Source organism: Monopterus albus, unplaced genomic scaffold, assembly GCF_001952655.1.
Source record: "Monopterus albus unplaced genomic scaffold, M_albus_1.0 scaffold178.1, whole genome shotgun sequence".
Classification (NCBI taxonomy): Eukaryota; Metazoa; Chordata; class Actinopteri; order Synbranchiformes; family Synbranchidae; genus Monopterus; species Monopterus albus.
Window position 1 is genome coordinate 162,689 of NW_018128058.1, and position 13,392 is coordinate 176,080.

The following is a 13,392-nucleotide window of genomic DNA, read 5'->3' on the forward strand; positions in this document are numbered from 1 at the left end:
CAACGTTTACCATCCAACCTGACAGAACTGGAGGGGATCTGCAAGGAGGAATGGCAGAGGATCCCCAAATGCAGGTGTGAAAAACTTGTTGCATCATTCCCAAAAAGACTCATGGCTGTATTAGCTCAAAAGGGTGCTTCTACTAAATACTGAGCATCTCAGGGATGATCACAAGAAATGGACAGCACCTAAGTTAAATATATGAGTGTCACAGCAAAGGGTCTGAACACTTATGACCATTGATATTTCAGTTTTTCTTTTTTAATAAATATGCAAAAATGTCAAAAATTCTGTTTTCTGTCAATATGGGGTGATGTGTGTACATTAATGAGGAAAAAAATGAACTTAAATGATTTTAGCATATGGCTGCAATATAACAAAGAGTGAAAAATTTAAGGGGGTCTGAATACTTTCCGTACCTACTGTACATGTTCACTGTACTGCCTTGCAGTATGCACCCATACTGTACAATATACCTCTGCAGAAATGCAATATGACTGTACAGTGATGTACAATATGAAATAAACCTTCAAACAAACATCTCAGTTCTATTGAACTGTTCATAAATTAGCATTTTTTTGAGTCATGACTGGCGGTCATACCTGCTACAGTATTTTTTTTTAACTTTCATCCACAGCCCATTAAGTGCATTTTCCCTTTCAAGACAACTAGGCTCTTTAATAAGCTATCACTGCCTTCTCACTATTCCACAGTTTGTTTGAAAGCAAAATGTAATACACAGATATGCATAGCATTGCTGAGGCATGCAGAAATACAAATTGTATATCTCTCAGCTAAATACAGTGAATAACATATGGACAAAGGAAATGGGATGTGAGGAAAGACACCAATGTCGAGGCACACAGGATGATAAAGATAAAAGGATGGACAATAACTTAATCAAAAGGTGGACAGAACTGCCCACATTGTGTGCTAAGGCTTTTTCATCCAGCATACTTTAATGAACAGGTGACTCGAGGTGCTTTTACTGGGTTCCTGAGAGGAACACGGACACGCACACACGAAGATAAATGTTGCCCATTCAATTAGACAGATAGCTCTACATTGCTACCTTTGGAGAGAGCGCCTTGGAGAGGAGAGAGGGAAGTGGTGACTGTTGATGCTAACAGCTGGGGCTTGAAGGACAGAGCTCTGTTTCTGGACTGTCAGCGGCTACCGGGGGGGATCAGACTACACATGTCCACTATCCATACAGCTGGGATCTAAAGGGAATAAGCCCAGCTATTTCTAGCAATCAAAAGGCACCGAAACAGAAAGAAAATCACGAGGAACAGGATTGGCGATAAGACATCCCCTGTCTGTACAAAGGTGATTCAGGTGTAGCTTTCTTCACTGACAGGGTCGGAGATTATTGGTCAGGAGGAAAATAGGTGACCGTATGAATACAGCACATCCATGTCAGCATGATCTAAAATGATCAAAATCTGCAATTCACTCTGTCTATCTTTTGTCTGTATGTTCTGCAAAGCTATGTGTTTAGCCTGTGGCCTCTTTAAGTACTGACATGTAGCGCATGTGGAAGTCAATCTTAAAAATGGTGATGCAGTTTAAATCAAACCTCGTGTCATCAGATAGTTCAATCAAAAGGAAGTGATCTTTTGCAAAAATTCAACCAAATTGTCCATTGTTTCTGTGATATTGTCATTCGGCCAAACTAAAAATGCTTCACAGTTTTACTGATTACTGTAGTTTCTGCATAAAACAAGCCAACATCATATATTATTTAAGCAGGCATGTTTTTTACTGCTTATTTGCTATTTTCACTACAACTTATTACAAAATAGCACAAAAATGGCACCACATTTAAATCTAATCTGTGTAAAGCAGCTGCAAATCCAATAAAATCAGTCTGCAATAATCACAAAAATGTCCTACGATAATGATTTATCATGTTGTCCTTTCTTTTTCAAAGAAATAAACCTTTTTACATTTTATTCTTCTTGGTGGAAATGAATTTGAGTTTGTCAGTACGAAGCTTGCCAACAGTTTAACATACATTAGCATTGCAGAGACAATACTGCAATATGACAACTGAGGTCCACTTGTTAACATGAGCGAAAACTTCCAATCTAATTCTGTAAAGTAAACAGAGGCAATCTTTAAATGTTGCTACCATTCGCTATCCTAAATTTGAGCATTCCTTGAAGGTGCAGTGTGTGAAATTTAGACTTCTAATGGTAAGGCTGCAGCAAAGCTCTAATACATTCTTGTCAACAGTCCATGAAACGTATGACAAATTGTGCACTCGCAAAACAAGTATGGCTGACTTGACCAAGCAAAAGTGAACAGCGGCTCACTTGACCCAGGGTTACCCAGCATTGGCCATGTTCTAGCTAAAGCTATAAACCAAAACCTTAGGTTAGGCATTTAGGTTAACTTTACTTGATAGGCTAAATTAACTGTCCAGCAAAAAACAGACAACTTCGCCATCATTCTGGAAACATTTGTCCCTTGAAGAGGTAGGTGCATTGGTTAAAAGTAATTAACTGCTAAATACTGTATATAGATATATGGCTGCATTCAATATATCTTTATTTGTTTAGCTTTCTTTTGTGTTTCACTTTTAGACTTTACAAGAATAAATTTCTCTTTTTAACTGCCTTGCTAAATTGGTAAATCAGCACTCTTGGTTCTGTATTTGATTGTATGTGGCACTTGTACAGCAGTGAGGTGAGGTGACCATTCAGCTGAATTATCTGCATGTTTGAATACATTCATAAAAGGCAACTGAGCTCCTTATTCCTTTCTCACCACTTTTATTAGTTTTGCCACTACATCCCTCATCAAAGATTTCCATCTGGGAAAGGCCACACCAATGTTTATCCTTATCTTGGGCCATTTCCTGTCCGGTTTCTTCATGTCTTTGCTTCTTTGATGATGTGGATTCACACTGTCTTCCTATTTCTTATGTTAAAGTATAACTATGATCCTCCATTTCTTATTATTATAGTTCTTAAACTCATGACAATGCTTCCTCTTCTTCCTAACGTTACTTCATCTTCGTCCTCCAACCATCTCCAAATGTCAGGGACAGTGTGTAAAGCTGCCGATAATGTTGATGGTGAACTCAATTAGAGGGTCAGATGAGTAAAAGCAGAACACTGCCTCTTTAATAAGAGCATCATTTGTCAGAAACAAATGATACACAATGCAGGAGTCTGATTCAACAAGTATCACTCTCAGGTTGATAATCCAGTCCAGGGTCAAAGCCAGCAAACTTACACATCCAAGGTAGGTCCACAGGAAGAACGGTCAGTAAAGGAAGTCCATAAGTCGATGCACAGAATACAAACAGAATCAGAAGGGTTAGGCAGTACTCGGTGGTCACAAGGCAATCCGAGGTCAGAGCTGGAATAACAGGTACAGAAAAAAACACTGGAAAGTCTGAACATGAGTTGGAACAATCTGGCAGCTTACTGGTGGGGAAAAAGCTGCCTATAAAGGGGTGTCAACATGTGCAAACAATTGTCACTGATTAGGGTAAAGAGTCCGTAGCTGCAATGACACCGTAACAGGAAGTGGTGTCAGAATAAAAGCATGATAAAGGAAGCAGAAGAGACAGAATCCATCCATCCATCCATCCATTTTCCTCCGCTTATCCGGAACCGGGTCGTTACTGTTAAAAAAAAAAACTTAACATGATGGCCTCTATGATCGTGTACCCCATCCTATGTAAGATATAATTGGCTCATTCTGAGCTAAAGAAACCACTTCTTATTTTCTGGTGATTACACACTAATGAAAACATAATTTTGAATGCTATAGCCCATTTCTGCTACTAAATCCTTCTAGATCTTATATTGCACCTTTAAGATTTGTTTGAAATGTTTACCCCTCGAGCCAGTGCGAAAAACATGTTATTTTTTTGTTTTACCAACCTGTCTCCACTGAGAAGAAGCTCTTGTTAGAAGTTTCATTGACTTGTGTGGCCCCTCTTTGTATAACCTCTTGTCCATGTGGAAACATGGCTGAAATATTACAAAGCTGAATAGAGTGAGATAAAGAGAGAGGGAGTGGGTTATATATGCAAAGAGTGTGCTTTTCAGTCTTCATTTGTGGTATTGCAGTTTTATAGCCCAAAAAGGAGGGCCATTGGTCGTAGCAGCAGTGACAGTATGGAGCTCATAATGTCCTCATATGAGTGCTTATAATAAAGACAAAGGGGGCACAGAAATGAGTGGGAGGATAAGCAGTTGAATGGGTATTTGGTGGTGTAGATATAACATAATCAGTGTAATGGAGGCATTCATGCATAAATTGAGGTCTTCAATTTCAGCTGTTTCAGCTCCGATGCTCTCACAGAGCTATTGTTTGTCATCTTTATTATTGTGTTTTTATCATTAAACAAGCCCGTCATTCTCCACTGCTGTTCTAACTGAGCCGCTTTCAAGACTTGGCCACCAACACAATACAGACACACACACACGAGTAGAGTACCACACATGGTGTTTTTTGTTCCTGAGAGTGACTCCCTGGGGTCTCCTCCAGGGCTGTTCAGAGAGATAGCGAGGACCCTGTCCCCTACTGTCTGACCTTTACAAAACACAAGTCAGAAAATGTGTGGCATTTTCCTCTAATCATCTGTACCTTAACACATGACAAATGGTGTCATGCTTCAATTAAGGCATCCTACAGTCCCACAAGAAATGACTCGCTTTTCTTCAATGGCAGTTGTTATCTAATTTGGAGGCATTTTCTTTGCCTCCGCTCATATAGTTTACCATATAGAAATGTATATTTATTCTGTAACCCTTCAGATAACAGCACATACAGCATCAACAGTTATCTGTTGTTTACTTGAGGCTGCATACTGGAGCTCTATGCTTGGCTTTACATGCTTGTTGGCCTCTTTGAACAGCCTTCCTCTGTCCTCTAGGCAATACACTTTTCATTTCACCTGTGCTGGTATCTCTCAAAAGCTTAGCTCAAGGAACACTGAGAACACTGAGACTGAGAAATTCCTAAATAAATCCTTTCAGTGTACCCTGTGTTTAGTTGAGAATGAGTCACAACTACTTGGATGGGAAAGCCACTCAGAAGTGGATTTTTCCCCCAAGATCATAGTGTTGTATTCTCTAAAGTTAAACAAACAGTGAGCTGAAAGAGGATATCACAACTGAATTAGTGTGACTGGGAACAATCATCCAAATAAAGGAATATCTGTGTGAGATGTTGTTCGATAGTTTCTTTATTAATTCTACCCCATTTACCAGTTAATGATCATCAGAGATGTTTAGGTGCTGTTCAGTAACGCTGTAAAGAATTTGTAAAAGAGCTCATAAGGCAGCGTTTAAGAGTCTTTTGCCACCTAGGGGAAACAGAAAAGGTGTACATGTTAGCAAACTGTTGTCTATTTACACAACCAGCAGGATTAAGCAACAAAAGTGTTCATCTGGGCTCTCTTTTCTTTCCAGTATTCACTCTCCTTGTAGCTTTCTTTTGATTTCCACTACCTTGAGTTGCTAGTTGCTAACTTTGTCTTCCTACTGTGTGGTGCTGGGCAGTTGGCAGAAAATTGATTTCTCAGAGTTTATTCTGTTGAAAGCAGCTGCCTGCAGTGCCCTATTACCATATCTCCAGGAAGGAGGAACAGTTGCATGCATGTGATGTGGAGTGCACAGGCAGTGTGTAGCGAGACACACACAGGAGCTCCTTGCTTGTTCTGTAGGGACCAGGGTATCTGGCAAACACCTGTTTGCAGACACTCACATTTCTATTAGATCACATGACGACGTGTTGTTTAGCCCTAACTTAGCTGTGTAAGCATACCAAACACCTATGAATGAGAGACACACAGACAGGGTCAGTTCTGTCTTGTCTAGGTCAGTTTTTTTTAACTTGGAACAAACCTGTGAAGTGATGTTTTCCACATGACACCAGGGATCTGTGGGTGTGGGACTTTAGGTACCTTTCCTTCCAATTCATGTGAAATGTAGTTCCAAATCTAATGAAAAGATTAAAAATGCCAGGGGGAGAATTGTGTAAAAAAACATTCTGTTTGTGCCATGTTTTTCCATTTGTCATCCACAGGTTTCTCCTTTGCACAAAGTCCACATGGTGAATTGTGTTTTGTCATCCTAACTGGGCAGACTTGCGTCACGAAACATGTTTGGCTGCCATCCCATTTTTTACTTAGCAGATGAGATAGGTAGAGTGTGGTGGCTTGTTCCTGTCTGATCTTCTGTTGGGCTGTATGAACTACAACAATAATTGCAGTATGAATTGTAAGTCTGCTGGCTCAGTGCAGGAACATCTAACAGCTTTACCTGCCATTACACTAATGACTGAAGTTTTAACACATAATTGGGTGAGCATAAATAAATACTCATGTTGACACTCAGAGATGAGTTGCTAAACTTACAGGGCTCCGTTAGAGGCCTCCATCTGGAGCAGAGTGTGGAGTACTGCTCACTGCTGTGTCCCTAAGCAGGTAGTGGTAGGTATGGTAGGTTTTTCATCTGAGAATGAACCAAAACAGTAAAGCTGTGGAGATTAAAAGTATGCATGTCTCTTATAATTGTATTTGTGCATTCTGCCTCAGAGGGGCTGCCTAATTACATGCCCTCCGTATGAATTGTGATAGGTTATATGATTAAAAACTGAATTTTGAGAGGTCAGCGGCTTAAATGAAAAAACTAAGTCCATTCTTCACAGAATGATAACGGTTGAAATATTTTCTGTCCAGCCCGGGCAGCTAATGACCAAAGTTATTCACTTTTTCTTGGGCCTTAAAACTGATTAATTAAACTGCCCTTTATTCCTGAACTGCCATCTCCATCACCTCCCGCCTTCATATCAGATGCAAGCAAAGGATCAGATAGTATAAATAGATTCTTTTTTTATGTACTTGGCTGGGATTACATCAGTCCTAATGAGAGTGGAGAGAGATGTTCGTCTGTGCTCCAGAGTGCCAGAGCGTCTTGTGTCTATCTGCCTGCCGAAGCACACAGAGCGTCACTGACGGCTCATTGATTTGTGGCCAGCAGTGGTTTTCCTCCTCCATTTCCCTCATTTAGATCCCACAGTTGTGCAGCTGTGTCTGGATCAATGGGGCAAGTGGTGGGTTTGAAAGGACTAATTCTCACTAGCTCATGAGCCGCACTGACCGCTGGATGCTTCTGATGCTGCAGCCAAAGTATCCCCCACGGTGTGAGGTTTGCAAACATTCAGTTCTGTTCCCATCTTAGCTTGGGCTGGAACTCGACTACATTTTTACATTTAGGCCTGATCATTTTTGCCTTTAATACAGGCAGAGTAAAATATGTTTTTTAAAATTTTTATTTTTACTCTCTCCTGAGGACATTAAGTATTTCCTTTTCTGCCATGTGTTGTTGTCAAGATTTTTCACTGGGTTTGTTTCTGTAAATTCAACCAAAGAACTATATAAATAGCATTTATAGCACACTTACCCACAGTGTAAATGTCCACTGTCTCTTAAACTGTGATGAGGAATGCCATCCTGCCTGTTTACACCTGCAGATATCGGCAGTAGAAACACCACATACAGGAATTCAAAGCATTACTTGACTGGAATTTGAAACAATGCTAACTTATAATGCACTTTTTTTTCTGTGTTGTGTTTTCATTGATGCCACTTGTCATTTTGGTGACAGCTGATTTTCACAGTAGGCCATGCAGCTAAGACTTTTCTTGATGCCCATAACCTAAAAACACTCAGCCTATATTCTTAAATGAGTTTAATTTATTTGATCAGCTTCACTTTGCTAGACTTTCAGGTATTGGGGTATCCTGCACCTGATCTCTCACTTATAATCTGGGGACAAGTTGATCAATGATTTATGACTCATTTTATTTCATATGTGATTACTTCGCTAACAACTATAGCAGAGCATTGAAATATGTCATAGAATTTTATGAGATGTGTGAAAGTGAGAGCATTTATGGAACAGCACTTCCTGTCACAACATTACACAAGCAGCAGCATGGCTGTCGAACAATCAAATACTCTCATCCACCTAGTCATCCATTATAGGTGCTGTCGTGCTTCGGAAATAGGTTGTGAGAGACGTTTAATTAATTAATTTTTTTTTACCTCTAGAGAAGGAAGAACCTGTCATCTTGCAGGATTCTCCAGCTACAGAGGAGATGGTTAATTCAGATTAATTCCAAGATTTCTTTCATTCTTTAACTTAATGTATGGGGCACTCATTCAATGTCATCAACCCCAGCCCCTTTACGCCTGCAGTGCAGAAGGATCCCATCGCTGTGTGCGTGACTTTCTGAGAAAAAGGCTTTCTTATCTTTGAAAGGCCACAATGTATTTTTCTAAGAAATGATCCTTATCAGGGAGCTTTCATTGGGATTTCTCTCTAAAACTCTTAGAACTCATTGTCTGTGCTTCTTACAGTTGGGATTCAATTATTTTTTTTCTTGCCTTTTCAGGTTATTGAAATGAATAATTTGTAATCTTTTAAAAACAGTCAAAAAACTTGGAGATGGAGTCTGAAATTTTTAATCAAAACAGGGTTTGTCCATATCCTGCCATAGTCAGAAAAGTATAAAATCATTTGTGTGAAGGATCCAGACTACAGGTGCTGCCCTACTGCTCAGTGTGAGTTTTTAAGTTGTGCCAGAAGACGGTAGATCCCAGATGAAGTGCACCGCAGTAACATCAAACAATTCAATACAAGGTTTCAATACCTGATTTATATTTCAGCAGCTTTCTCCATCCTCTAAGCAGACAGAGACTTATATGAAGTCTTAAGGAGTGAAAGAAAAACTTGGGAATGCAAGTTCATTTCACAGTGGGATGGGGGCTCAGTGCCAGCTCATGATTAATTAAAGGGGACAAACTGATATTATTTCCTTGCCAGGCTCAACCTTTCCACAGGAATTTGAGCACAGGGGAGCGTTTCTGGTGTCAGACAATTGGTAATTGTCTCAGTCTCATGCTGTTTTGTCTCTCAGAGACTGCTGTCTGCTGGGGGATTTCTGTCGAGGGGAAAGAAGCCATGCAGGAGACAGGACAGGCAAAGAGAGTGGGTTTGCTACAGTAATTTCATCACAGTGCATTAGGCTGGCTAACATGAGGGTAACTGCTTTCTGCTGATCCAGAACCAGCTGAGGAATCAAATAAGGAGGCAAATTGTGTTTAGTAATATGAGCTTTGCTTTGTAAAACCTTGGCTAAATTTGGCATCTAAACCATCAATAGTCTTACTCTTTTCTTGTGTTAGCTTTTTTATTTTTAGCACATTTTGCATTATAAGTCTCTAGACTATTTTGCACCTAAAAAAAAGAATGCTAGAGAATTTTTGCTGAGTACATTTGAGTACATTTGCTGCCCTGATGTTGTGACTTCAGCATCGGTTGTATCACTTTCTATAATGGAAAACTCATTAAACTTGTCATAAAACATTAGAATTCAAGCTTTGTGTTACATTAGCAGTAAGCAGAGCGTTCTACTCCATTAAGAAGTTTACACATTAGTCAACCAATGGTAACTTCTGACTTGCGGCTGCATTTGTTCAATTTGTCACAACCAGGCATCCGTAGTTTACATCATAGATTCGGGAAACGGGATGTGATGGAGGCTTATGGTGTCAGTTTTGAGTCTTACTAGACCCCCTAGTGGTTAAAAAGAAAGTTAGATAGCGTATCATTTTGCCACATTGTTCCACAATGTGACATTAGGGAAGAGGATGAAGAACAGATTTCATCATTAGCAGTTGCCTTGATAGACAATGCAGCCTGTTTTGGGGTCTATAATAGAAAAATGAAAACCTCATTGTTTCAGACTACAGGAGGCAGACACACAAGATTTGACAAATCAAATAAAAATTGTATAGCAACTTAATCTACCTGTGACAAGATTTCACAGAGATTGACAGCAAATACAGCCATGACTGACAGTGCAGCAGCAGTGCAAACAATCAAAATGTTGATATTGGAATCCAGCACGGTGGAAATGACACAAGATGAGATGGAAATTCCCCAGGCTGTTCTTCTGCTCTCTTGAGACTTGGGATAACTATTGCTTTTCTCTCCTTCCTCCTGTTCAGCCAACCGCTGAATATGTATAGCAAGTTCAGGCACATTTTCAGGGATTTCTCAAAAGTCACGAGTTCTTAAAATAGATTGAAAATATAAGAAATCGTTAATTGACAGTGAAATAAACATGTCAGGCTGAGAGACAATGCACCACATCCCAAAGTAACAGACTGACAACATTAAATGTGGGAACAGAAAATAGGATTCTCTCTCATTCTTCTCTCTCTTTCAGAATGAATGGACAGAAGCAGTGGACACAGGTGGCCGTGATGGCGCTCCTGGTGCTAACGGTGATGGCAGCTGAAGGAGGCAAGGCAGAGAAGCAAGGTAAATCCTGCAAACCAGCAGAGTACGTGTTTGTTGATGGGAAAGATAGGGATGAAACAATATAGGGAAATTCAATATATTGTGATAGAAAAACGTCACAATATGTATTGCTTTGTTTAGTGATATACAGTATATCATGTGTATCAATTCAGTACATCTGGTTGTTTGTTACATAATCAAACCAGTGGTAGAAAAGGGGAGAAAGAGGAATAAAGTACAAGTATTCCTCAGCTAGTCACTTTCTCCCATCCCTAGGAAAAGTGCTTTCTGACATTTATCCTCAACATAAAAAGACTTTTCCTAATGTAGGAACACACATTCAGTGCTATCACTCCCTAAAGGCTCCTTTGTTAACTGTGTTCTTCTTAACAACTTATTAAGTTGGACACAATTATTAAAAATATATGAAAATGAAGAAAATGGCTTCAGGGTTGAAGTAATTTGTCTCTGTTGAGAATTTGCTAGAAAACAAATAGCAATATCTTGCATAAAAGGGGGAAATAAGTCAGATAAATCCCACTTGAGAAAAGAAAACAACATTTAGCCTAATTTAAAATTCAAGAGGAAAATAGTTCATTTGCATTTGAAATTGGCACAAGCATCTTGCCTTGAAATAACAGGAGAAAGACTGAAGAAGGGTAAACACTGGAAGTAACAGTTTTCATTTCCGATGTTAATGAAAACTAGGATTCAAATGTGTTTTTAAGAGTCAGAAGTGTAGATCTGGACAGGAATCAGACTCCAGACATAAAAATTAAAACCTCAGTAATGACATGGACTGGACCTAAAACCTGACTTCTCAAAGAACTGTGAAGCTGAACCTGACACTTCAAAGCAAACATCTTCACTTTCCAGGTTTTGACCTGCTGAAATCCAGGAAAGACAGTGTGCCATTTGAATGGTATCAGAGACCGAAAAGACCTGCATATTACCTTGAGTGCTCTTGTCCTCAAGAATTTGAGACAAAGTCAAAGTCAAAGTGTTTATTGTCATATGTACAGTAGGGAAACATGTTTCTCTGCACAATGAAATGCTTACTTTGCTGTCCACAATGAATGCTGAACAATATAAAGTTTAATATAGTAGATAAATAGTGGTAAATACAATATCAATGCACGTTTAAAAAAACAGCAAGTGAAAAGACATAATAAAAATATAATAATGAGAATATATGCTACATCAAAAACAATATGTGCAAGTTGCCACTTACAGTAAATGGGACTTATCTTAGCCGACTTGAGGTTTGAGGTGAACTTTCCCCAAAAGCCTTAAAGGTTTCTCTGGCTCCTAACTCCACCTGCTGCCCAGGTCACAGTGCAGCGGTTGAAAGTGTGTGTTTTGGTCCTGCAGGAAAGAAGGAGCGCAAGTCTGACTGTGGGGAGTGGCAGTGGAGTGTGTGTGTGGCCAACGAAGGGGACTGTGGACTTGGCACCAGGGAGGGAACACGCACTGGCATTGAATGCAAGCAGACCATCAAGACCCAGCGCTGCAAGATCCCCTGTGACTGGAAGAAGAAGTTTGGAGGTAGGGGAGGACTGTTCAGACTTTAGTGGGACAAAATACAGAAACGTACCAGATATTTGTTAGCACTTTACAAGTCTACATCTAAATAATCTCCAGCCACTGAAAAAGCCAGAAAACTATCCTCTTCATATACAACTGCATCTTTTCTGTCTCAACCCACGCCTCCCCATGATGTATGGTAGCCTGGCATTCACACAAACAATGGCCCTATTTTCACAATAGGAATGAGAAAGCTAGCTAATTAGAGGTGCAACAGAAATGTCTCAGGGTGTAATGCATCATCATGGAAAACAGGAATAATCATTCTGCTTTGCCATTTGCTTTTTGGGCTTGAGACTGTGCAGCCTTCTCAGCTGAAATGTCTTGCAGTGACAAGGCTGAGGATCTTTTGTCCCGCCAATACGTCCTGTCAGAGAGGAGCCTGCTGCTCCGCAATGAACCTGTCACCAGTGATGAACACACTGCTGGAAATAATGGTGCCGCTAACTGGCTAAATAGATCATAACAGCAAAAGTTTCAGTGAAGTTGTAATAAGTTACATGCTGGTGGACTGAAAAGGCTAACTGCATCCTCTTGTCTTGTATAGACTGAACATCCTTGCAAACTAAGCCAGTGTCTTTTATGCAATTAAAAATATCAAGACTGTAACATTGGAGACCATCATCTGAATGTGTGTGAAAAGACCCTGCAATTTAACCCTGACAACAAAACCTGGATTCAGATATGGTGCTGCTCAGAAAAATGTCTGTGTATCACTGATGTAATTACTATCTTAGTAGTCGGCCAGTAGGCTAAGTACAGGTGGGCAGCATGCTGCATTAAGGAATAACCTTTTATGGCTTTAAGTAGTATTACAAATACTTTGAAAAACTCAGAATTATGGGGTTCTGAAACGCCGAGCCTACAAGGTTTGACTCACATTTGGACCAACTTTAAAAACAAGAGAGAACTAGGTTGTGCTTACAGTAGGAAGGTATGTACGAAGTATTGCCAGCAGTATGACCCTAAAGAGCACAGCTCTGTCAGGCAGTAACAAACACTACAGACAACTGGTTTCTCTGGGTTTTCACGGCAGACCATGGAAAATATGATCTAGTGTGCTACAGTTGTCGATAGAGAGACAACTGTACTTATTGACCTCTAGTCACAGTAGACTTTTTAATACAGCAGACATTTTAGCACGTCGTAGCGCAGGTGGCTGGATGTGATTGGACCAATAAACTAAATAGATAAACTAATATAAAAACAATCTTGTATCTGGATACAAGTAAGGGCCCGATCGGCCCCGGCTGAGTTTCCCTGGTGAGGGTGTCTGATGTTAAGACCCAAACCCGAATGTATAACTGACGATGTGTCCAGGTTGCACCAGCAGGTGTATAAAAGAACCTCCCATATTCCTGTTTGAGTCTTATGGCAAATGTTTTTCTCTCTATCATAAAAATATACAACACAATGACAATCTAACTTCCAACTGTGGGTAGTTGCAGCTTTAACTACTTCCTAATGAAAG

General features: G+C 39.9%; 1 protein-coding gene across 1 annotated transcript in view; it reads left to right on the forward strand.

Moving 5' to 3' along the window:
- ptn (pleiotrophin) overlaps positions 1 to 13,392 on the forward strand; it is a 46,006-nt gene that overhangs the window by 22,417 nt on the left and 10,197 nt on the right. Inside the window, exons 2-3 of the mRNA XM_020616742.1 lie at positions 10,264 to 10,358; positions 11,709 to 11,882. Of these exons, the coding sequence (XP_020472398.1) occupies positions 10,265 to 10,358; positions 11,709 to 11,882 (268 nt within the window). The 5' untranslated portion in view covers position 10,264. The remainder of the gene's footprint in view (positions 1 to 10,263; positions 10,359 to 11,708; positions 11,883 to 13,392) is intronic.